We start from the raw sequence: 24,716 nt of genomic DNA on the forward strand, positions 1-24,716 counted from the left end.
GAAGTCGGTCTGGAAGGGAGGGGGGAACATGTGGGGGCGAGGCTTCCGGTAGCGCAAAGGGTATCGGGAGAGGCTTCCAGCAAACCTTCTCTGGCTTCTGGAGGGACGGACCACCGTTTCCGCGGCTTTGGCTTCTGCGATCTGCGTTCAGGCTAAACGGCCACAGCGGCGCCACTGCCGCTCCCCTTGTGCCTGGTTCTGACCGTATTTGTTCCCCGGAGGCCGCCCCGGTTACAGCAGCGGCCGCGGCCGACATGTTGTGAGGCGGCGGCGCGGGTGTCTCAAGGATGGTTTGGCTGAGGCGGCAGCAGCGGCTGCTGGCGGCGGCGGCATTGGCAGCGGGGGCTCCGGCTCTGTAGAGCCCAGCCCGCTGGGTGTCCGTCCTGTACCGCGGCCAGACCAGTGCCCCTGGACCTTGCCTCTGCTCCGGCGCCGTTGGGGAACCGGTTAGGCGACAGCGCACGCCCCGCAGAGGAGACACGAAGGGGGTTCTGCAGTGCTCAGATTTCCGGACCACCTAGCCTTCCCCTCTCCGACTTGGGCAGTGCTGTCCCCAGAATCCTCAGCTCCCCCCCGCGAAATTTGCTCCCAGCCTCGCCCTGAATCTTTCACACACGCGGGTGTTCCACGCCCTCTCGAGCCAACCCCTCGCCCCTTAATTTTCTGCACCCTCTTCTCAGAGCGCCCCCCGGATTGCTCTCCGAGGGCAGCCTTTTGAAAAATCTTCGTGGAGCAGTGGACCAGCACTGGGGGAGTTTTCAAAGTCGGGCGCGAGAGATAGGAAGGTACGATGGCTTCCTCATCTGGAAACGATGATGATCTTACTATACCCAGAGCTGCTATCAATAAGATGATTAAAGAGACTCTCCCCAATGTCCGGGTGGCCAACGATGCCCGGGAGCTGGTGGTGAACTGCTGCACTGAATTCATTCACCTTATATCTTCTGAAGCCAATGAGATTTGCAATAAATCGGAAAAGAAGACCATCTCGCCAGAGCACGTCATACAAGGTAAGTGGTATGTGTGGGATTTTGTTTCAAAGAGGGGCCGGGGACAGTGCTAATCGCGTGACCCGTTCATGTCAAAGCCTTCAGTCCTGTCCCCTGGTTAGTACTGATAACTGAAAAAGCTGCGCGGGCATAGAAGCAGCCGGTGCCTTAAAATCCCTGTGTAATATTCTCGTGGTCCTTTTCAAACAGCGAATGCAGGTAAGGGTTTCAAACGATTAGGTCAGCTAACATCCCCCCAAATAAGGTAGTAGCAGCGATCTCAATTTACAGCCAGGTAAGCCCAAGCAACAAGAATTTTGCCTACCTGAAGTGGAAGCTAGACGTGACAACTGAGAAAGTGCCTGCCTAAAGTGGAACGTAGATCATGACAACTGAGAGAGGAACCCAGAAGTTCTGCCTTGGAGAATTAGAATTCAGACCAGAAGTTCAAGCATGAGTGGAAAGGGTACCCCTTCCCCACCCGACCTTTTCACCAGTGTAGAGGAAAAGATGAATTTTCAGAACACGAGTAAAAATATTCTTAACGTGCATGTTCAACGTTGTAAAGTTTATTAGTGTTGGATAGAGTGTATTTTCTGCTTTAAAAATGGTTTCATGGTCCTAACGTTAATCAACAAGTTGCCAAAGCACTCCAGTTCTATTCTGTAAGAAAAGGGGCAGTGTTCTTTAATTTTCCTTCCCCTCCTTCCTTACTTTCTTCCTTTTTTCTGTAGCTTGCTTTGTTCCATGGAGATAGATTTTTAAAGCTTGGGTTGAAAGATTGTGAGAGATGTTTTTCATGGAATATTTCCCCCTTGTTTCTGCTGTCATCCCCATTTAGATGTAAACGCTTCAGCTTTTATTGAACAGCAGTTCTGAAAGTTTAACAGTTTCTTCTCTCATCTTGGAAAGGATTTAGTTTAGTTAATAGGGATTTGGGGGACCATATTCTGATGGTTTGTTTCAGGGATGGGGAGACATTTACTAGTCATAATGTTTTGGGAAGCACTTTCTGTGACTTGTACATGTACTCTTATGAAAAGGTTGCATTCTATTTGAGGTGATAACTTGCTTTTTATAATAACCCAATTAAAATTCTAACAATTTCTTGATTGCTTTTGAAGTCAGAAAAAAAATCATGATTAATTTAATTTTGGTAGGCAGGCGGTTGTCTACCATTTTATTTTTAAAATTTAACTTTTTAAAAGGTGACTTCCCTGTTATTCTGAAGTAGAGGACACATCTGCTCATATTCACCATATGCAGTATTTTATGGTCAATATTGACAAAAGGATTAAATGATTCATTTTTGATCCTTAATGATGTGTAGGAGATAGATTTAAAACATACTCTGCCATTTCCATTTCAGTACATAAGGAGAAAAAAAATCCCTAGGAAGAAGTATATTTGATTTTAAAGCTAGTGTTTTCTTCTACTTGTTTGGTGTACTCTGAAGTAAAATGAAAGCCAAGTTGTCTATGTTTCCTCTTGTGTTTTTATTTTTACATTGTATGTGCAGTTGTCACAAGCCTTTCACAAGATTATCCAACACAAATAGCTGTAATTACCTTTTACAACTCATAAAAGAGAAAAAGGATCTTTTATCAACATTGTCTTTCTAATGAAAATTGCAAAAGATTTCAAAAGGATCTGCCTAAACATTTGTTTACACCACAGAAGTGGGGATCATTCCAAAAATCTAAAAACACATTACAATCTGTCTTCTTGGGTAGAGTTTATTCTTTTCTAGGATATATTTAGATTTCTGATTGACATGATGGAAGAAAAGTGCAGCTGTAGTGAACAGTATGCTAAACAGCTCAACTTTGGAATATGCTAAATTCAGTTTAACATATGAGTCAAAAAGTTCCAGTGAAAGCATTTTCCCTGTGTACTGAGGATGATTTATTAATTAAAAAAAAAAATCACGCATTAACCTGCTACAGCCTTATAAATTTACCTTTTTTTTTTTAACATTGCCTTTGTTAAGTGGATAAGGACCTACATTTTAGCCCCAAATTCTCCCCAGTTAGGGGAATAGATTTTATACATTTATAATCTCATATTGATATCATATTGCTTAATCATTTTGTCTTGAGTGATTAAAATTTTTTAAAAGAAATCCTTAAGGTGTGTATTTTTTTAGGTGGTTAAAGTGTGTGTTTATAGACTAACTCTAGAAAGTTGGGTATGACATTTTTTATGCTGTTCTGTCAATGTTGATTATTTAAGAATGTAAGATATAGCCAAGTGGAATAATGTACGTTTTAAAGTGGTTTGATTTTCACATGTTGAAGTTTGGATTTTTTTGGTAGTAAGTTTAATGAACTAAACTTTGCTTCAGAACATTTCACTTGCCACTTTGCTTTACCTTGTCAGGGCAAATTAAGCATTTGAGGCAGTTCTGTAAAATGCATGCAGAAGTTAAAATAATTTTATTGCCAGTAAATCTGAAATTATATAACCTAGTTAAAATTTTAAAAAATTATCTAACTATTTTGCTTATTTTTAGTTTAAGAACATGGACTTTGAAGATCACATACACACAACAGAGGGAGTTCTAAGCTTATAAGGTGTTCCTTTTATTTCGTTGCTGGGTTTCTGTGAACACATATCTTTAAATGAGTACTAACATGTTCTGTTGCATTATGGAAAGAATTGACATTGAGAGTTAGGAGCTGCAGGTTCTGTACCGGAAAGTCTGGCCTTAGGCAAATCTGTTAACTAAGGTTTCCCCATTTATGTATAAATAATACTTAACGGTTTCAGGTATAATTAGCAATTACTGAGAATCTGTCAGGATTGAGAAACTTACATGAAATATGCTACATAAATAATAATTTAAAAACTTTATAGTGATACTGATTGAAATATAAAGCTGAAAGTCTGTTATGTTTAACCTTACATCATGATGCCATTTGTAAAGCCAAAGTGTAAATAAGAATATTTTAAGTGATATTATTTTATTTCTGCATTTTAAATCTCTTGCTACATTTTTTTTTCCTCATGTTTTTGAGAATAGTAACTGAAAGTAGTGAAAGTTTGAAAAAGTCTCCGAGGATTCACTTCTTCAGCAGTTGTGTTGCTCCAAGCTCTGTGTTGAAGGACTTTTTAAAAAAATTATAACCCCTCTCACACTGGTACTTTGGTAAAATACAAAAAAAATGGATCACTAGAAAAACAATGAAATTTTTTGATACTGCATTCAATAGAAATAAAATTACTTTGTCAAATTGCTATGAATTTTCTTCTTTTTCCCCCCAGCTTTTTGAAATATAATTGACATGTAGCATTGTGTAAGTTTAAGGTTTACAATGTAATGATTTGATGTGTGTATATATTATGAAATAATTACCACAATAAAATTAGTTAACACAGCCATCACTTCACATAGTTACAGTTTTGCCGTGAAGGTTCTTAAAATGCTTACTTTGAATTTCCGTACTTAACTCATTGCAGACCATTACAGGCATTTCTGGCACAAGTCCATGGACCACACTTTGAGAATCTTGCTCTAAAGCCTAAACCACAGTCTGTTTTGGAAAGTGGATGTGGAGTAGTTTTGAAATCAGAGGATCTGAGTGATTGCAGAGAAGTTGTAATAAGAAGAAGAATGATATTGTATTGCCTAAATAATCATCCATACTGAAATTTTTTTCTGAAGGGACATGTAATTTACATTGCACAATTTATCACATAATCAGGTGCTTTTCAAGTTAGGATTTTACTGTTTTCTTTAAAACTGGTATGTATTTTGTTTTTGTTTTCCTTCTGCCACCCAGCAGTTACTTTTGAATACTACTGTGTACTTGGCACTGTACTAGATACTGCTAAGGATATAAAGATGAATGATATTTGATTCTTGCTCTGCCATCCGTCTCTCATTGTTGTCCCAGATTCCCACGAGTGGTGATACCATAGAGGGCATGATTCTTAAGGGTCTTTGTCAGGCCAGTAAGCCAAGAAGTCACTTTGGCCTACATCCTCTTAATATATTTTAAGCTAACTACATCACCTCCATACCTCCATCACCTAACATACAAACAAAAGAAAATAGAGAAATTAGAGAATGCTATTTTTTATATTTTAGTTTTTTCAAATGAAAAGCATGCATTATGCATATGAAGTATAAAGTAATTCACACAAATTCATGTTATAACAAAACTTTTTTTTTTTTTTTTTTGCGGTACGCGAGCCTCTCACTGCTGTGGCCTCTCCCGTTGCGGAGCACAGGCTCCGGACGCGCAGGCTCAGCGGCCATAGCTCATGGGACCAGCTGCTCCGCGGCATGTGGGATCTTCCCAGACCAGGGCACGAACCCGTGTCCCCTGCATCAGCAGGCGGACTCTCAACCACTGCGCCACCAGGGAAGCCCTATAACAAAACTTTTGAGGAGTACATCATTTTTGGTAAAATATAAGATACGACTGTATTAAAATTGTTGGGTGGACATTTTTACCTTTTTTTTTTTAAGTAGTTGTCTTAATATCTGTTTTTTGAATTGAAAAAAACATGCTAAATGTTTTTTTTTTCCTTAATATGCCATGCACTTTTCTGGGTACAGTTTTAAGGTAGATGGCAGAGGGTAGCAGACAGACCTCTGAGAAACAAGTGATATGTGTTTTATCCACAAATTTTAAAATATATATATTATTTTTTTTTTGACTTTTACTCTGAGATCCTTAGAGCGAGGGCCATCAATAGTCCATAAAATCCCTTTGTACAAATTAGAAAAAGGCACTCCTTCTGTGTATTAATTTTGTATCCTGCAACTTTACTGAATTCATTGATTTGCTCTAGTAGTTTTCTGGTGGCATCTTTAGGATTTTCTATGTATAGTATCATGGCATCTGCAAACAGTGACAGTTTTACTTCTTCTTTTCCAATTTGGATTCCTTTTATTTCCTTTTCTTCTCTGATTGCCATGGCTAGGACTTCCAAAACTATGTTGAATAATAGTGATGAGAGTGGACACCCTTGTCTTGTTCCTGATCTTACAGGAAATGCTTTCAGTTTTTCACCATTGAGAATGATGTTTGCTGTGGGTTTGTCATATATGGCCTTTAGAATGTTGAGGTAGGTTCCTTCTATGCCCACTTTCTGGAGAGTTTTTATCATAAATGGCTGTTGAGACACTCCTTCCTTAAAAACCTTTACTACCATCTGCCAGAAAAAGTGCTATAATAAGCATACAAATCTATGATGTTTACAGTATGAATGGCTCTCCTCAGATATGCTGCTGTTGTGCACTGAACCACCTGCACAACTGTTAACGGATGGCCCTGCTTAGGAGCCATTTTCCTTATCCTTCAAGATTCTCCTTTATGTAAAATAGGGATATTATTACTACATGATAACAGATGATGTAAAATATCCCCATTTAGAAAATGCTGTGTCCAGTTACTCATATCCGTTAGCCAAAATGTGTTTAAAATTAGGATTAAAGTCAATGCAGTTTTGAAATTAAATTTATGGCTGCTCCTGTTGAACCATTTTATTGAGAGTACAGTGTACTCAGCATTGAGAGTATAGCTCTTTCAATAATATTAAATATTAACCTTGGACTTACTTGCAGTTTTTTTTTTTTGAAAACAGTGTTTTCAACCTTAGATGTGTTTAAAAGTGAGTTTTTTGTTTCTGTTTTTTAATTTTTAACCCAAGCCCTCCATGGTTTAAGGTAGATTGGATTGAAGTTTTTAATGTCTAGTCTAGTGATTCATGACATTTTGAAGAGTTCTCTCAAGTGTATTGACTTAATTTAGTAAATTTAATATACTTGTTCAGCTTGAATTCAATGGTGTGATAATGCATAGCTATACATTTATTTAGGTCCTGTATACTTACTAGCATACGCTTAAGTGTAAGAGAAAAGATATAGATGAATAAAAAAAGTCCCGGCGCCTGCCAGCCTGTGACCTCGCGGCGCCGCCTCTGCAGGTCTGCTGTGATGCCTGTCGCGGTGGAGGACATCATGAGGCTCCTGTGCTCCGTTTCCGAGGAGAGGAAAATGCGGGCGGCCGTCAAGCACTCTGGGAGGGGCGGCCTGGTCACAGGGGCCGTGGCCTTCGTTGGTGGTTTGGTGGGCGGGCCACCAGGACTAGCCGTTGGGGGGGCCGTCGGGGGTTTGTTAGGCGCTTGGATGACAAGTGGACAGTTTAAGCCAGTTCCTCAGATCATAATGGAGCTGCCATCTCCTGAGCATCAGAAGCTCCTTAACGAAGCCACTGCCATCGTCAGGCGCCTGGAATGGACAGACGCCGTGCAGCTGACCATCCTGGTCATGGGCAGTGAGGCCCTGCAGCAGCAGCTGCTGGCGATGCTGGCCAACTACGTCACCAAGGAGCTCCAGGCGGAAGTGCGGTGCGACGGCTAGGCCTCTGCTCCGGGAAGCGGGGTCCATTTAGATGATTCCCGCCGACTCATGGAAGGTGACTGGGGAGCTGCAAGAAGCCCCACATCATCAGAATATTACCCTAAACTGTAGCGAAGTCTCTTGCTGGAGAGGCTGGGGCTGTGCTATATCATGTTCTGGAAATTATTTAAGATGCCGTGTTTTGTGGCCGTGTGCACCTGTGTGCCCTGACAACCCTTCAACTGGGAAGCTGGTGAACAGTAAAGCCGTGACTGCTGCCACGTAGCAGCAGTTTTCTGAATCTACTCTCGCTCACATAGGGGCTGGAAGAAGGTCTTCACGTTCAGCCTTCTCATCTCATCACGTGAAGATGATACCTGTCCAGGCAGCCGTTGCCTGATCAGCCCTCCCTTGGGACCTTGGGGCTGTCCCCTGCTGGAATCATGTTTACCTCTTGAACGCCCCTTCCCCACCCAGTGACTTCTGAGTGGCCTCAGGGAGGGGGCAGTTGGCCTGCTGAGTGAAGCCACAAACGTCAGTGGCACCCAGCCTCTCCCCCAGTAGCTGCCCGACTGGGCTCTCGCCCTCCCAGGGGCTTGCTTTCCCCATCTGAAAAGTCATAGTAGTTCTTGAGTGATGTTTTTTAAATTAAATATTTTCAGTAAAATTATTGCTCTTTCTGAAGTGGTAGAATTATAAACTAAGAAATGTGCCCACCCTAAATTTCACCCTAAATTTCCCCTAATTTCCCCTAAATGTTTTCTGAACAACAACAACAAAAAGATGAATAAAAGATGAATAATATGTCCAAGTTAAGGGACTCTTACATGTTAGACACTGTGTTGTTAAATGCCATAGGTTAATTACTTGTTGATTTCCACAATCCTTAAAGTATTAAAAATATAATAGTGAATACTTAATTTTGCTCCTTCTGTGGGCCAGCCTGTGTTCTTAGCTCTTTGTTTATATTCATTTATTCTTCACAGCAACCTGATCTGATGAGATGTAGGTACTGTTATTCTTGTTTTAGAGGAACAGAGGTGAAGGAACTTACCCTGACTCACACAGCTAATATGAGGCAGAGCTGGGAGTCAGTCCCTGTGGGGCTGCAAGCTTAACCACTATAGTGCTTCTGGCTGTAGGAAGATATTATGAAATAGATGCTGTTTTCATTTTACAGATGGGAAATTGAAGCTTAGAGATATTAAGTAACATATCCAAGGTTATACAAATACAGTGACAACCAAGTTCCAAATTCTATCTTATTTCAAAAGGGGGAGATTACTTCTGTCTAGGAGGATCAGGCAAGCTTAATTTGAAGATATAGTTTGATCCAGGCCTTGAATGAATTACTGTCAGCACGAATGTGGGAAACTGGTGCCTGTTGGGAAACATTGAGCGGTCAGGTTTAACAAAGTATGCAGGGATTTAATGGCAGAAATAAAGCTGGGAAGGTAAGTGGGGCTAGATCTTGGAGAACCTTGTTGTAGGGCTAAGGAAATAAGACTTTTCTTTTTTTAATTTATTTATTAAAATTTTTGCCTGCATATGGTATTTGTTTTTCTCTTTTTGGCTGCGTTTGGTCTTCGTTGCTGTGCTCGGGCTTTCTTTTAGTTGCAGCGAGTGGGGGCTACTCTTTGTTGCAGTGCATGGGCTTCTCATTGCGGTGGCTTCTCTTGTTACGGAGCACGGGCTCTAGGCATGCAGGCTCAGTAGTTGTGGCGTGCAGGCTCAGTAGTTGTGGTACACGGGCTTCGTTGCTCCGCGGCATGTGGGATCTTCCCGGACCAGGGCTCGAACCCATGTCTCCTGCATTGGCAGGTGGATTCTTAACCACTGCGCCACCAGGGAAGCCCAAAACTTTTCTTTAGAATAAGAAAATAAGACTTTTCTTTAGAATGTGGTGGGACACCTTAAATCATTTACTGATTTCTTTTGGTACTGTCTCCAGCCAGTATTATTGAAAATGCACTACTATGCTTGTGCCTTTAAAAAAGAGAAAAGAGGGACTTCCCTGGTGGCACAGTGGTTAAGAATCCGCCTGCCAGTGCAGGGGACACAGGTTCGAGCCCTGGTCCTGAAAAATCCCACATGCTGCGGAGCAACTAAGCCCGTGTACCACAGTTACTGAGCCTGCGCTCTAGAGCCCGTGAGCCACAACTACTGAAGCCTGCGCGCCCAGAGCCTGTGCTCTGCAACAAGAGCAGCCACCACAATGAGAAGCCCGCACACCGCAATGAAGAGGAGCCCCTGCTTGGGGTTTCCCTGGTGGCGCAGTGGTTAAGAATCCGTCTGCCAATGCAGGGGACACGGGTTCGAGCCCTCATCTAGGAAGGTCCCACGTGCCGTGGAGCAACTAAGCCCGTGTGCCACAACTACTGAGCCTGAGTGCCACAACTACTGAAGCTTGCGTGCCTAGAGCCTGTGCTCTGCAACAAGAGAAGCCACCCAATGAGAAGCCCGTGCACCGCAACGAAGAGTAACTCCCGCTCGCCGCAACTAGAGAAAAGCCCACGCGCAGCAACAGAGACCCCACGCAACCAAAAAAAAAAGAGTAGCCCCTGCTCGCCGTAACTAGAGAAAGCCTGCGTGCAGCAACGAAGACCCAATGCAGCCAAAAATATATAAATTTATTTTAAAAAAAGAGAGAGAAAAGATAAAACTTTGGCTTCTAGCATTGACACTTAAAAAATAATGTCTGTCAATTCAAGTGAAAAATTCAGGCTGCCTAATTTTCACTTAATTTCCTACTATACTCCAAACTCCTTGAGGCCAGGGATTAGGTGGTGGTTAATTTGGTAAACAGAACTCAGAATAAGAATAATGTCTTATTGAAATTTGGGGGGAACAAGGGGAGGGTCTGTAAGTTAATTAAAATTCAAGTAATAGCAGTCTGCTTTTTGGCATCACATTATTTCTAAAGACGGTTTATGAAAACAGCTTAATATATGAAATAATTAAAGTTGTAAGTCATTCAAAATGCCTTAAAAAACACAGCTTATATGGGAATGTAGATTTTAAAGGTATATTTGGTATTCTCCTTGAAGAGCAAATTCCTAAAGTTGGAACTTAGGGCATCTTTACTGAGGGAGTCTGGCTCATCATAGTTGTTGAAAGACTGTAAGAACTGATGAACTAACTTAAGTTCATTTACTGTGTTTTTCACCACCTATATTTCATCAGTGGCTCAGAAAGCAAAATATGATTTTGGGGCCTTAACATTTAGAAAACTATATAATCTTAAATACAGTGAGCCAAAAGGAAATTTTATGCTTTGTCTTTCTGGATTACAGAAGGCCTTTTTTTCTTACAAATTTTTCTTTCTAAATGTGAAAAAATAAAGGGAGATAATTTTTTGTTAATGTTTCTTCCATCCTTATAGTCTTCCTTTATCCCAGTTTTTCTGCCATGTCACTTTAAATATTTTTATAGTGTTTCCTGTTAAGTTTTATTTTCAAGGGAAACTTTGGTTGAATATAAATGCTGAATTTCATAAGCTCTTTCCACCAGTATTTCTTAAACTTAGCAGTTTGAGTGTCTTTGCTAAAAATACTAGTTTCCTGTTGGTATATTAGACAAAAGAACTTATCTATTCTTTCATCTTATCCTGCTGAAAGTTAGAGCATGTGTTACCAGCCTACTTTTTCTAAGCCAAATGGTACAAAATATGTTTTATTAACAAATATATTCCAAATATTTGCTCTTTTTGTATTCTTTGAGAAAGTGATCACTTAATGGTTGATTTACTATGAGTGGTATAGGAAAAATGTTTTCTTACTAAAACCACATGTTCTTACATTGGACTTTTTTTTTTCCTCCAGGAAATGCTTTGGTTTTTAAAAAATTAGAAAGAAAAGGAAAAGTGAAGGCCAGTGCCTTGAAATGTTCCTTAAGTTTTAACTAATTTGCCATCTAATATTAAGAAAGTTTGATAAAATATTTTGTCTTAGCCATACCGATGATTGTTGTGCAGCTATAAAATAGGTAAAATTATTAGAAAGCAACAACCTTCCCCTCCAACACCCAGCCCAAAACCCTCACCAAACTTAATGTTCCATAGGTGAGAGAAAAAGTTGTGTTTTTACCACTTTTTCATGTTTTCATATTTTCATTTCCCCAGCACTAGAAAGTTTAGGCTTTGGCTCTTATATCAGTGAAGTAAAAGAAGTCTTACAAGAATGCAAGACAGTAGCATTAAAAAGAAGAAAGGCCAGTTCTCGTTTGGAAAACCTTGGTATTCCTGAAGAAGAGTTATTGAGACAGCAACAGGAATTATTTGCAAAAGTAAGTAACACATTTTAAATTATTTTCATCTGAATCTGACCCTGTTTACTAACCAAAATCATACTGGTTTCTAAAATCATTTCCTTAGTCAACATACGTACCCCCAAAATTTTCTTTCTGTGGCTGATTGTTTGATCATAGAGCCTGATGTTAGGTCTGGCTAGTTTTTTACTTTATATAAAAGCAAATATTTGCAGCAGCCTATTTTCTGAGAACAACTCCAAATAACTACTGAGATTTTATTTTGATGTTTTTTCAGGCAGAATGGCCATTTAAAAGCATGAAAAGTATACCTAAACATTCTTAAGATTTAAAATGATAGACTGGTGAGAAAATATTATATCAAATTTTTAGACGAATGGCATATAAGAAAAATCTGATTAACATCTACTTTGTAGTTAAATTAGGTCTTTAATACACCTTTAAAACATTCTAATCTTAAAAACTTTGAAGGGCCAGTGGAGCAGAGAAAGGGAGAAAACTTTTCTGCTTTCTTGCTTGTCACAGTTCTAATGTCCAGTCTGTGAAGGATTAGCAACAAGTACTAATATCCCTTTAGTTTTTAAGAAAGGAGTGGGGCTTCCCTACTGGCGCAGTGGTTGAGAATCCGCCTGCTGATGCAGGGGACACGGGTTCGTGCCCTGGTCCGGGAAGATCCCACATGCCGTGGAGCAGCTGGTCCCGTGAGCCATGGCCGCTGAGCCTGCGCGTCTGGAGCCTGTGCTCCGCAACGGGAGAGGCCACAACAGTGAGACGCCCACGTACCGCAAAAAAAAAAAAAAAAAAAAAAAGAAAGGAGGGGACCACAGGGAGCTGGGACTGAATGGAATTTGTGGCTAGCCTCTTAGAATTTCACCAATGTTATCTCTGTACCATCTTCTGGGCCTGCCTTGGCCCATCCTTAGAATCCTGGGTACCTTCTTCATTCCCTTCCAGGTCCCCTTGGTGGCAAAATAGAAGCAAGCTCTGTAACACATTTCGGAGCTATCCTCTGTGGAAGATCATATTTTCCAAAGATGACTGCTATAGTATATCTCACCCCTCGTGTTCTCCCCATGGTTCACTGTTCCTTGGTGTTATAGTAGAGGCAACAAAGGCTGGCAGCATTTATTACCTAATAAAAATACCTAGGGATGAAGATAAGGGGATGCAGAAGCCCACACAGCACAGCTTTCACATGGAGTGAATAGACACTACAACCAGTATGCACACATACCCCATGCTGATGGCAAAGACCAACACAAAAAAGCTTTCCATCAGTCCTTTCCACTCAGGCATGGGATGCAACACCTAGAATACCTACAAGTATGCAGGGCAAGAACAAGAGGAAGAAATTGAGAGAGAAAAATTGGCGTTTCCTTCTTCTCTACCAGGTTCCTTGAAGCTGGGGAGAAGACAGTTACAGAGTACAGTGATTCTTGAATGTGACTGAATATTTACTCCACATAAGGCTGAGAGCTTAATAACCTGATTATTAAGAATGCAAATCACTGTTCAAGGCAAAACTTATCAGCTGGGGCTGAGGTACCTTAACGGTATTTTTACTTTCTCTTCTCTGTACCTCCTCCCCACCTACCCTGCAAAGGCAGGGGCAAACAATTATGAACTTGAAAATTTATGATAACAGCTTAAAAAATAATCCATTCCATTTTTGGGTACTACTAAAATGCTCAGATTGCTCAAGCAAACTGTCTATATGTAAATACTTTTTTGAAATAAAGCATTTGACTGACTTTCCAGTGGGAAGATCTTGAAAGTTAGACCTAAATCGTTGGGCCAGAGGTTGTTCTATGGCAAACAGGATGTAAAATATGGAGTGTTTCAGTTCCATAGAGATACTTATTTCATCATGGGAATAGAGCTGTATGGTCATTTATAAATGTCTGTCCCTACCATTAGTCTGTAAGCTCCCTGAGGGCAGGACCCATTATTAGTTGTATCTCTAGCACCCACCTAACATGGTAACTAGCACAGGGGGAGTATTCAGTAACTATTTGTTGAATGGATGACTGAGTTGGGTTGGTAAGTCAAGGAAGCACAGAACTCTAGGGATGGAAGAGACTTTTGAAAATCATTTACTTCAACCTTGATGTTCCAAATTACAATTCTGAGGTTCAAGGAGGTTAAAGAACCTATTCACCATTATTAAAAAAAAAGAGGGGAGAAGGTGATATTGTTTTTTCCCTACAAAGTTCTGGCTTCTCATTTGAAATTGAAAGACAGGTTTGTTTTGAATAGAATAAGAATTGCTACCAGTTACTGTAATTACCATTAGAACTGGGAAATACCATTTTAGGTCATCTCTTCCAGATTAGTACCATAACTGATCTCTTTGCAGTCATAACAACCAGTTTGGTTTATATTTAAAAGCATTTGAATTTTAAGTGTTATCAAGGACTAGACAGCAGATACCATTTAAACTAATAAGGAAGATAAAAGCTTACCAACATTTGAGTTCTAAACATGTGTTAATCATGTTGCCAAGTAATTTACCAGTATTATTTCATTTAATCCTCACAACAACCTATGAAATAGATGCTAAAGTGGAAAAGCCTTTGAGGCAGGCATGAGCACATGCAAACAGTGTTATAATCCTTATGAATATGAGGTACCAAATGAGGAATGATAATTTTTTTTAAAAGCTAATGGCAGACTTCCCTGGTTGTTCAGTAGTTAAGAATGTGCCTGCCAAAGCAGGGAACATGGGTTCGAGCCCTGGTCCAGGAGGATCCCACATGCTGCGGAGCAACTAAGCCCGTGCACCACAACTACTGAGCCTGCGTTCTAGAACTCTGCGAGCCACAACTACTGAGCCCATGTGCCACAGCTACTGAAGCCCGTGCGCATAGAGACTGTGCCCTGCAACAAGAGAAGCCACCGCAGTGAGAAGCCCACACCCTGCAATGAAGAGTAGCCCCCACTCTCTGCAACTAGAGAAAGCCCGCGCGCAGCTAGACTAGAGAAAGCCCGCTTACAGCAACGAAGACCCAACACAGCCATAAATAAATAAATTTATTTATTAAAAAAAAAAAAGAGGCATGAAATAGCAAGATGTCTTAAAAAAAAAAAAGCTAATGACTATTATTTATTGAGTCTCTACTATTGCAGATCACCTACAGGGTGCCAAAGGAAATATTTGATAAAAGGAAAATGATGCTCTGCTAAATACGTTATATACTTTGCAGAGTTCTTAATGAGTAATACAAATTTTACTATACCCATTTATGCCTTAAGAAACAGACTTAGAGATAGAGAAGCTTGCATGAGATCAGATCATTTGTTCTACAGACATTTATTAAAGTCTTCACTATTTACCAGATACAGTGCTAGGTGCTAGGCTTCTAACAGTATAAAAAAGAGACATGGTTCCTATCATTATGAAGCTTAGTACTGGGAAGGATTGACTTAAACAAATGAAAGGGTAAGTACCTTTTGACTCCAAAACCTGTGCTCTTTCTACTATACTGTGCTAATGCTCTAGCCACCATTTTGTTTGCTTAAATTTATTTTGGAACTTTTAAGTGAAATGAACATGCTTTATCGTTTCTAGGGCAAAAAGATGAATGAAAAATAACTGACTGACTGCCATATCTGTCTTCAGCTCTCTACCCTTGTTATCTATTTTGTTTTGTTTTTTTCCCCTTATCTCCCTTCTTTCTTGCCCTGACCTATGGGTGAAAATACCCTAGTATTTCTTTGCTATTGTGAGAAAAATCAGAAGAGAAGTAAAATTATAGCAGCCGCTTAGTACTTTTTTTCCTAGAGCATAAAGTACTTTAGTCTTAAATATAAAAGGAACTGATAAATTATTATAACATCTTTTACATAACTTTCATTTCACTTAATCATTTAGACTTTATTTTATATGCCAAAACAATAGCAGCCTCATTTGAAGCTATCTTTCACTGTTAGCAGCAAATATTTGTTTGTTTGTTTGTGGTTTTTTTTGCGGTATGTGGGCCTCTCACTGTTGTGGCCTCTCCCATTGCGGAGCACAGGCTCCGAACGCGCAGGCTCAGAGGCCATGGCTCATGTGGGATCTTCCCGGACTGGGGCACGAACCCGTGTCCCCTGCATCGGCAGGCGGACTCTCAACTACTGCGCCACCAGGGAAGCCCTAGCAGCAAATATTTGAAAAGGAGGTAATCTCTAATATGTTGAGATTAAAGTTAGCTGTAAATTATAAATGAGTTATTTTAGTGTGTGGAAGTGGGAAACTTAAAACACAATGAAAATCTCCAGAAGAAGTGAATTAGGAAGTATATGCCTACTTACTTCTCTTTCACTCTTCCATTTTAGAAGGAAAATACTTGGGATGGATTGGGTGAGAAGCAAAAGGGAAAAAAAGAAAGCAGAATAAATACACTGAAATTTTTAATTTGTGGAAATGAATACAAATAATATTTACCAATCAACATTGATTTTAAAGACACTGGAATGCTTTTATGTTCAGAGAGAAAAGTATGGGTGCTGATATGGGGTGATGATACCTAAAAGTCAGTTAAATTTTTAGTGTAACCAGTACATGTCTTTGTAGGTCATTGAGCAAACTACAAGATAAAGCAACTTTGCAATAAGACCTGTGTAGAGACTTGAAATTATTTGAATTATCTTTTATGTGCCACAAAATTGTATCTATTTATAGTTGATTAGGCCACAAAGTAGGTATTATTAAGTTGATTAAATCAATATATTTGGTTTGCCCTACCATTTTCAAGTATTTTCTGTGAAGCATTCTCAGTCTATTTTGAACTCTGGGTATTCCTGCCATAAAAGTAAACATGCCTGTGTTTTATGGAAATATTTTCTATATTTCTTTATAAAAATAGGTAGAAGTAGTTACTAGAATACCTGGTCTTTAATTTCCTAAAAAAACACAAATAACGTTTTTGTCTTGTAGGGAAGGTATAATATAGGTATATTAACAGCTGTATTATGATGTTGACTAGTCTCATGAGGAAGATGTAAAGAGATCCCCAAGTACAGAGATATCACATTAGATTTTAATGATATAGGAGTGTGCCAGTTACTAAGCAATTATCTCAGCATGAAACCATCCTTTCTATGTTCTGCTTTGAGACTGGGCACAGCACTCTGCAAACCACGTTTCTGTTTTCTAGCTGACTTCCTTTAGACTGTGCGGCCAGTAGGGGGCTCTAGAGGGAGATTACAGGGCTGGGTGAAAGAAGGCACATGTTCCTTTCTTTTACTTTCAGTTGGCTTCAGGTTCCTTTGAGCAACCCAGCAATGCATCACCCTGGCTGCATCATTTTTTTCCTGTAGTGGGAACTGAATCTGGTTTGCAGTTTCTCTAATACAGAAGCAGCCTGAACATGCATCCCCTTCCTCAAGGATTTGGGTCTCAAACCTTGAGGCCCTCCTTGAAGCTCAGAGATGGTAGTAATACCAGCCAATTTATGCCCTTTCTTCAGAAGTCTGAGTTTCATTTCCATGGGTTGCTCCTCTAAGCTTCCAAGTTTTAAAAATCCCAGCCTCTTCCCTTGTTTCCCCCAGTTTTAGGGTTGGTGGCTGCTTTCTGTAGTTGCCACCCACATATCTTAGTGTTCATTTCTTGCCTTTTCAGTTACCTAGTTACCACCTTTATACTTGGTTAATAATCTTTTATATGACATTCTTTCTGTTTCCCTGACTAGTGTAACTTCTATCTCCTGATTAGACCCTGAATGATACTGGAAGGAATCAGGAACAAACTTAATGGAGAAACTAGTATTTCAGTTTGACTTGAAGGAAGAGTGGAATTTCAGTAGGTGAAAATCAGATTTCAAATAGAATGACTGACTATCAGCATGAGTAAAGGTAGCAAAAGTGGGAGGGTATGATGTGTATTTAGGAAACACTTTATGTTTATCTAGGGGTTTTTTGGGGTTTTTTTTTTTTGGAGCACAAGACAAATGTTTTGAAAGAATATTAGAGAAATACATTGGGGCAGACAGTAATTTGGAGGGTCTTGAACTCTAGGCTGAGAAATTTGGACTTAATTGGTAACAATTAAATGATTTTTTTTTAAATTACAGATTAAACAAATTTATTTTATTTTATTTATTTATTTTTATTTATTTATTTTTGGCTGCATTGGGTCTTCATTGCTGAGCGCAGCTTTCTCTAGTTGCGGCGAGCAGGGGTTCCTCTTCACTGCAGTACACAGGCTTCTTATTGTGGTAGCATCTCTTGTTGCAGAGCATGGGCTCTAGGCGCCCGGGCTTCAGTAGTTGTGGCACGCAGGCTCAGTAGTTGTGGCTCGCAGGCTCTAGAGCGCAGGCTCAGTAGTTGTGGCACACAGGCTTAGTTGCTTCGAGGCATGTGGGATCTTCCAGGACCAGGGCTCGAACCCATGTCCCCTGCATTGGCAGGTGGATTCTTAACCACTGCACCACCAGGGAAGTCCCTAAATGATTTTTTTTTAAGTGTAGTAATTTTCCCCTAGGAATGTTTGGATAATACATTTATGACAGATTATTAAGAAAAATTAGGGATTTACATGGTAAAATCTTAAGGTTGTGCTGAGCCTCATTGTTTTCCCACAAAACATTCATCCAGTCAGAAACTACTGGGGGCCTGTATGTTGGGAATGCAGCAATGAATATGGAAACATTTTCTATTCTCCACTCTAGTGGAGAAAAAAGACGTATACTTACATAATTAGAGAACAAAATGGATACGTATGGAAATGCATAGAGAATTACAGAATATGAAATAGAGCAGAAAATGTGACCTAGAAGGACCAAGAAAAACTGAAAACTGATGTGTATTTTAAATGATGACTAGCAATTGGCCATTCATAAAGGAGGGTATGAGCCAGGCTTAAAGAATACTTCTGAGAAAAGACAGAAATGGAGAAACAACATTGTTTTGGTAAACTCTAATGGGAAATTATATGATCTTTTCAAAAACAGATTCATTTTTCCCTTCTTGGTGTGGTTTTTCTGCTAATGGATGAAATTAAATTGGGAAGGAGCCTTAGCTCGTGCAATAGGGCATGTAATGCATATGTATGCATCTTGGTTTCTCAAATCCTGTGGTGGTTTTTATAGAGGATATTTCAAAAGAATGGATTTTAATTATCCCACTTAAATTCAGTACTGGATAAATAATTTTCACTAGTGTGTATGTGGGAAGAGTATGTTCTTTGTGTGTACATACGTGTGTATTTACAGAGAGAGGGGAGAGGGACAGAGGAAGAAAGAGATGTATCTATAGAGTAGGGAACTGTGATAGAAACTTAAAAGAAATTCAAGGTAGCTGGTGCATTCACGTACAGTACTTTTCCCTAACAGAGGTATTGTACTAGTGAACTTTTAAGCCACAGAAATAATTTTTAGATTGCAAATGTTTACGTCAAAATTATGAGTTGAGAGGACAGAAGAATCAAGTGAAACAGAAGAGAGAGAAACACAGGGAAAAGGAACCAAAGAGTGAATGTTGTGATTTTTCTTTAAATTTTTTTAGGTTCTTCAGTTGAACCATTATGTAGCATAAAAGGAAACTTTTATCGAAAATTTTTATGGAAACTCTCCTTAAGAAAATTGAGAAGAAGCAATCTCTAATTATATTTTCTTATAGAGTTCATGTTGTCCTCATGTACAGCAACTATATCATGGTTGGAAAATATCCAAATTTGATAATGACTGAGTTTATGAAAGTGTGCATGTTGTAGGTTTTTTTAAAAATTACTATTTTTTTTTTATGTTTTTTGTGTTTAGGCTAGACAGCAACAAGCAGAATTAGCCCAACAGGAATGGCTTCAAATGCAGCAAGCTGCCCAGCAAGCACAGCTTGCAGCTGCTTCAGCAAGTGCGTCCAACCAGGCAGGATCTTCTCAGGATGAAGAAGATGATGATGATATCTGAAATTCACCAGCTGAGTTTCTATTTCCTCTATAAATGTTTTTCCCTGCACAAGAAAACAGTGAAAGAAATGCTTATCTGTAATTTTGTATGCATCTTGGTGGACTTGCCATTGGTATTCTAGGGATGTCTGCCGTTAAGTTTCATCTATTGTGTGCTATTCATGTAAAAACTGTCTCTTCTAACTATTGAAAATTTAAGGCTCAGTATAATATCAATTTTGAATTTTTAATGGTGTTTATGAAATTTTAGATAGCAGTGAGTCCTTTATTTGATCAATAAACAGTGTTACAGAAAACTTCAAGTTTATAAAAATACAGTGAAATTTATACAGAAGCTCTAAATCTTCATTTGCATTTCCTCTGCCCTTTTAACTAAACTAAAAATTGGGAATTTTAAATTATTGGGGGGGAGGTGCTATGTGATGCAGTAGATATTAGATCAGGCTGGTGAAAAAACAAAGACTTCAGTTCTGTAGTATTTGGATTTTTTGTCTTTTAAAATGAGTATATATACAGGCACTAAATATATATGCTCAGATGAATATACTTGTTTTAAAAAAATCTCAAACAAGACATTCAAAAACTAGGGTGAGTATGTTCAGTAGTAGTTGTAAAATTTGGTAGGTTATGTTTTGATTTTGTTTTTGTTTTATGTGGAGGTAAAAACTAAAGTTTTATTATAGCATAATTCATCTTGAGCTACACTATTACATTTCAAAGACTGCCCCGTTTTGAGGACTGTCATGATTCTTAGTATTTCACTCCAATGATTGTTAATAGTATTACTTGCTTAGTCCATCCATGTTTATTGGAACTTGTGAAACAATTGCTTAGGTTCCGTTGGTTTAACTAAGGTTCATGAATATTCAAACCTTTGCTGGGGGAAAGAAATGAAAGTTAATGAGCATGCTTGCTATAAGACGAATTTTTTTGTAATTTAACTTGTAGTCATAGTTTACTTATTGTTTGTTTTTAGCATTACTTTTACAATTTCTTGACTAGATGGCCTAGAGTGTCCAATGCTTCCTTTTGAAATGGCATCATTGTCTCTATCATAATTGAGCTTTAAAAAAATGATTGTTTTATTTTGTTTAAGAAAGTGTATCATAATTGATCAGCCCTATATGAAACATAGTTTCAACCTGCTCATTACAAGGGAAGAGCTTTAATTTGGTTCCAGTAAATAAACTATGGTAGTGATTTTTATAGGAATCCAGTGTGTTGAAGAACTGGCCTATTGTTTGTATTTTGAAAACAGAATGGAAAGCCACTTAAGATAGTATGAAGTAATCTAAATTCCTATGTCAGTTGCCAAATCATTTAAATTTGTATATTCACCAGGTCTAAAGACAGATGGCAGATGCCAGGATTCCAATTTTAATTGAAGAGCTAAATAAGTGAAGTTTACAAGTATTAGATTTCTTAATGATCATATTTTGCAGTTTTAGAAAAAGTGAAATATTGTCATACATTTATTAAATACACTTCTTCCATGCCACAACTAAGTGAATCTTGCTTAATGTTTTGAGTTGAAGTTGGTATTGAATCCATGAAGTGCATTTGGACAAAATAGAAGGGATTGTTTTTTTAAAAGTTTAAGTACCAAAGGTAGTCTAGTCTAAGAAATAATAAGTTAATAAGTGTTGGCTTTTCTAACTTGTACTGTAACATCCTTATACTTTCTATTTTAAGTATATCTGTTTCTTATGTAAACAACTTAGATATTTTTCCATACTTTTTTTTTTGATGCAGAGTTCAGGTTAATTAATATTTTACTGCATCTGATAATGTATTATATGTTTGAATCCTAGTGACTTTTCATTTTGACATTCTTGTGATTTTCATATGCTATATTCTTCAAGCAATAAAATCTGATGTGTTTTATAAATTGTTTTTATATTTAATAATCTATATAGATTAATGGCATTAGATTTCTATTATTACCATTTTTACTAGTTTCAAGAATCCTAGGCCCAAAAGACATTTTGATCATTTGGTATATAGTACTTGACTTTCTCCTCTGTTTGCTGTTATTTCAGAAAATGTGGTTTTACTTGTATTTTTGTAATTTACAGTCCTAGGGTGCAGGCATAACAGAGCTAATTAAGCAGTATTTTACTCTTAGCTTATTTTTTAGCAGTTAACTATTACATTCTGTCTGTTGAGATTTTTAAAATCCTTTGGAGAGAGAAACAAAATCTTTACGGTTGTTGAGAAATAAAGTTATTGTTTAGTAAGTATTTTCCCCACCTCCTTGAATATATGTCTTTTTCAGCAGATTATCAGGTAAGTGTTGAAAAGGCATCAATTTTTAAACTTACATATACCATACATATAAGTACATAAATAAGGGTTTTCACAAATTAAACATACTCATTTTGCCAGCCCTCAGATCAAGAAACAGAGTGTTAAGAACATCCCAGAATCCCTCCTTTTGCCCCTGTCTCAGCACTATCTTCTTCTTCCTCCCCAGAAGTAACTACTATTCTGACTTCTAAAATCAGTTCTGCCTGTCTTTTATTTTATGTAAATGCATACATAATACACTCTTTTTTTGCTCATCATTATATTTGTGAGTGATTGGTTTCCTGATGCCACTGTAATAAAGTATCACAAACTTAGTGATTTAAAACAACACAAACGTATTCTCTTGCAGTCCTGAAGATCAGAAGTCCAAAATCAGTTTCATTAGGCCAAAGCTGAGGTTGGTTCCTGAATCTGGAAATTAATTGTGAGTGGAAAATCTGTTCCCTTGTCTTTTTTTTAGTTTCCAGTGTCTGCCTATAATCCTTGGCTTGTGGGCTCTTCCTCCATGTTCAAAGCTTCTGCTTTTATCATCATATCATCTTCTCTTGTTTATAGTCAAATATTCCTCTACATCTACATTTAGGGCCCACCTGGATAATCCAGGATAATCCCCCATCTCAGGATCCTTAATTTAATCATATCCACAAGGTCTCTTTTGTCATATACGGTAACATTTACATGTTCCAGGGCTTCAATCCTGGATATCGTAGGAGGCTGTTACTCAACCTACTAGAGTGAGATTCATTCATATTGTTGCATGTATTTGTAGTTCATTCATTCTCATTGCTGAATAGTATTTCATTATCTAGTTTTATTATATACAAAATTTATCCATTCTACCATTGATGGGCATTTGAGTGGTTTCTGATTCTGGGCTATTATGAATAATGCTGTGGAGAACATTCTTATACATGTCTTTTGGTGAGTGTATATATGCATTTCTGTTGAATATATACTTGGGAGTGGAGTTGTTGGGTCATGGGGTGTGCATGTATTGGTGTTTACTATGTACTGTCAGTTTTCCAAAGTGTTTGTAAGAAGACACCATTTTAATGTGTACTATAATAATGAATTACTATAATGGTCTAGTGGCCTGAGAATGTTAATGAATTTCTTGAAATTCTTAAATTATACCAAATGAGTTATACTTGCTACAGCAGGTCTGTTATTTAGTATGAAAGCAAGAGGAAAATAAAGCAAAAGTATTTGTTCTTGTTATTATTATTAATTTTTTTACATTTTTATTGGAGTATAATTGCTTTACAATGGTGTGTTAGTTTCTGCTTTATAACCAAGTGAATCAGTTATACATATACATATGTTCCCATATCTCTTCCCTCTTGCGTCCCCTCCCTCCCACCCTCCCTATCCCACCCCTCCAGGCGGTCACAAAACACCGAGCTGATCTCCCTGTGCTATGCGGCTGCTTCCCACTAGCTATCTACCTTACGTTTGGTAGTGTATATATGTCGATGCCTCTCTCTTGCTTTGTCACAGCTTACCCTTCCCCCTCCCCATATCCTCAAGTCCATTCTCTAGTAGGTCTGTGTCTTTATTCCTGTCTTAGCCCTAGGTTCTTCATGACATTTCTTTTTCTTAAATTCCATATATATGTGTTAGCATACGGTATTTGTCTTTCTCTTTCTGACTTACTTCACTCGTATGACAGACTCTAGGTCTATCCACCTCATTACAAATAGCTCAATTTCGTTTCTTTTTATGGCTGAGTAATATTCCATTGTATATATGTGCCACATCTTTATCCATTCATCCAAGGATGGACACTTAGGTTGTTTCCATCTCCAGGCTATTGTAAATAGAGCTGCAATGAACACTTCGGTACATGACTCTTTTTGAATTATGGTTTTCTCAGGGTATATGCCCAGTAGTGGGATTGCTGGGTCATATGGTAGTTCTATTCGTAGTTTTTTAAGGAACCTCCATACTGTTCTCCACAGTAGCTGTATCAATTTACATTCCCACCAACAGTTCAAGAGGGTTCCCTTTTCTCCACACCCTCTCCATCATTTATTGTTTCTAGATTTTTTGATGATGGCCATTCTGACTGGTGTGAGATGACATCTTATTGTAGTTTTGATTTGCATTTCTCTAATGATTAATGATGTTGAGCATTTTTTCATGTGTTTGTTGGCAGTCTGCATATCTTCTTTGGAGAAATGTCTATTTAGGTCTTCTGCCCATTTTTGGATTGGGTTGTTTGTTTTTTTGTTATTGAGCTGCATGAGCTGCTTATAAATTTTGGAGATTAATCCTTTGTCAGTTGCTTCATTTGAAAATATTTTCTCTCATTCTGAGGGTTGGCTTTTGGTCTTCTTTATGGTTTCCTTTGCTGTGCAAAAGCTTTTAAGTAACATTAGGTCCCATTTGTTTATTTTTGTTTTTATTTCCATTTCTCTAGGAGGTGGGTCAAAAAGGATCTTGCTGTGATTTATGTCATAGAGTGTTCTGCCTATGTTTTCCTCGAAGAGTTTGATAGTTTCTGGCCTTACATTTAGGTCTGTAATCCATTTTGAGCTTATTTTTGTGTATATTTTTAGGGAGTTATCTAATCTCATACTTTTACATGTTCTTGTCCAGTTTTCCCAGCACTACTTATTGAAGAGGCTGTCCTTTCTCCACTGTACATTCCTGCCTCCTTTATCAAAGATAAGGTGACCATATGTGCGTGGGTTTATCTCTTGGCTTTCTATCCTGTTCCATTGATCTATCTTTCTGTTTTTGTGCCAGTACCATACTGTCTTCATTACTGTAGCTTTGTAGTATAGTCTGAAGTCAGGGAGCCTGATTCCTCCAGCTTCGTTTTTCCTTCTCAAGATTGCTTTGGCTATTCAGGGTCTTTTGTGTTTCCATACAAATGTGAAATTTTTTGTTCTAGTTCTGTGAAAAATGCCAGTGG

At 38.5% G+C, this 24,716-nt stretch overlaps 1 protein-coding gene and 1 pseudogene across 1 annotated transcript; both read left to right on the forward strand.

The window, feature by feature from the left end:
• Positions 1 to 57: 57 nt before the first annotated feature.
• On the forward strand, positions 58 to 23,027 carry DR1 (down-regulator of transcription 1). The gene is made up of 3 exons (XM_027114363.1): positions 58 to 1,010; positions 11,462 to 11,625; positions 19,347 to 23,027. The coding sequence occupies exons 1-3, from the start codon at positions 791 to 793 to the stop codon at positions 19,491 to 19,493; spliced, it is 531 nt and encodes a 176-aa protein (XP_026970164.1). The 5' UTR covers positions 58 to 790; the 3' UTR covers positions 19,494 to 23,027.
• On the forward strand, positions 6,038 to 8,937 carry LOC113624492 (protein C19orf12 homolog pseudogene; annotated as a pseudogene).
• Positions 23,028 to 24,716: the final 1,689 nt, after the last annotated feature.

Source organism: Aethalodelphis obliquidens, unplaced genomic scaffold, assembly GCF_003676395.1.
Source record: "Aethalodelphis obliquidens isolate GAN/ISIS:26980383/991018 unplaced genomic scaffold, ASM367639v1 scaffold13, whole genome shotgun sequence".
NCBI lineage: Eukaryota > Metazoa > Chordata > Mammalia > Artiodactyla > Delphinidae > Aethalodelphis > Aethalodelphis obliquidens.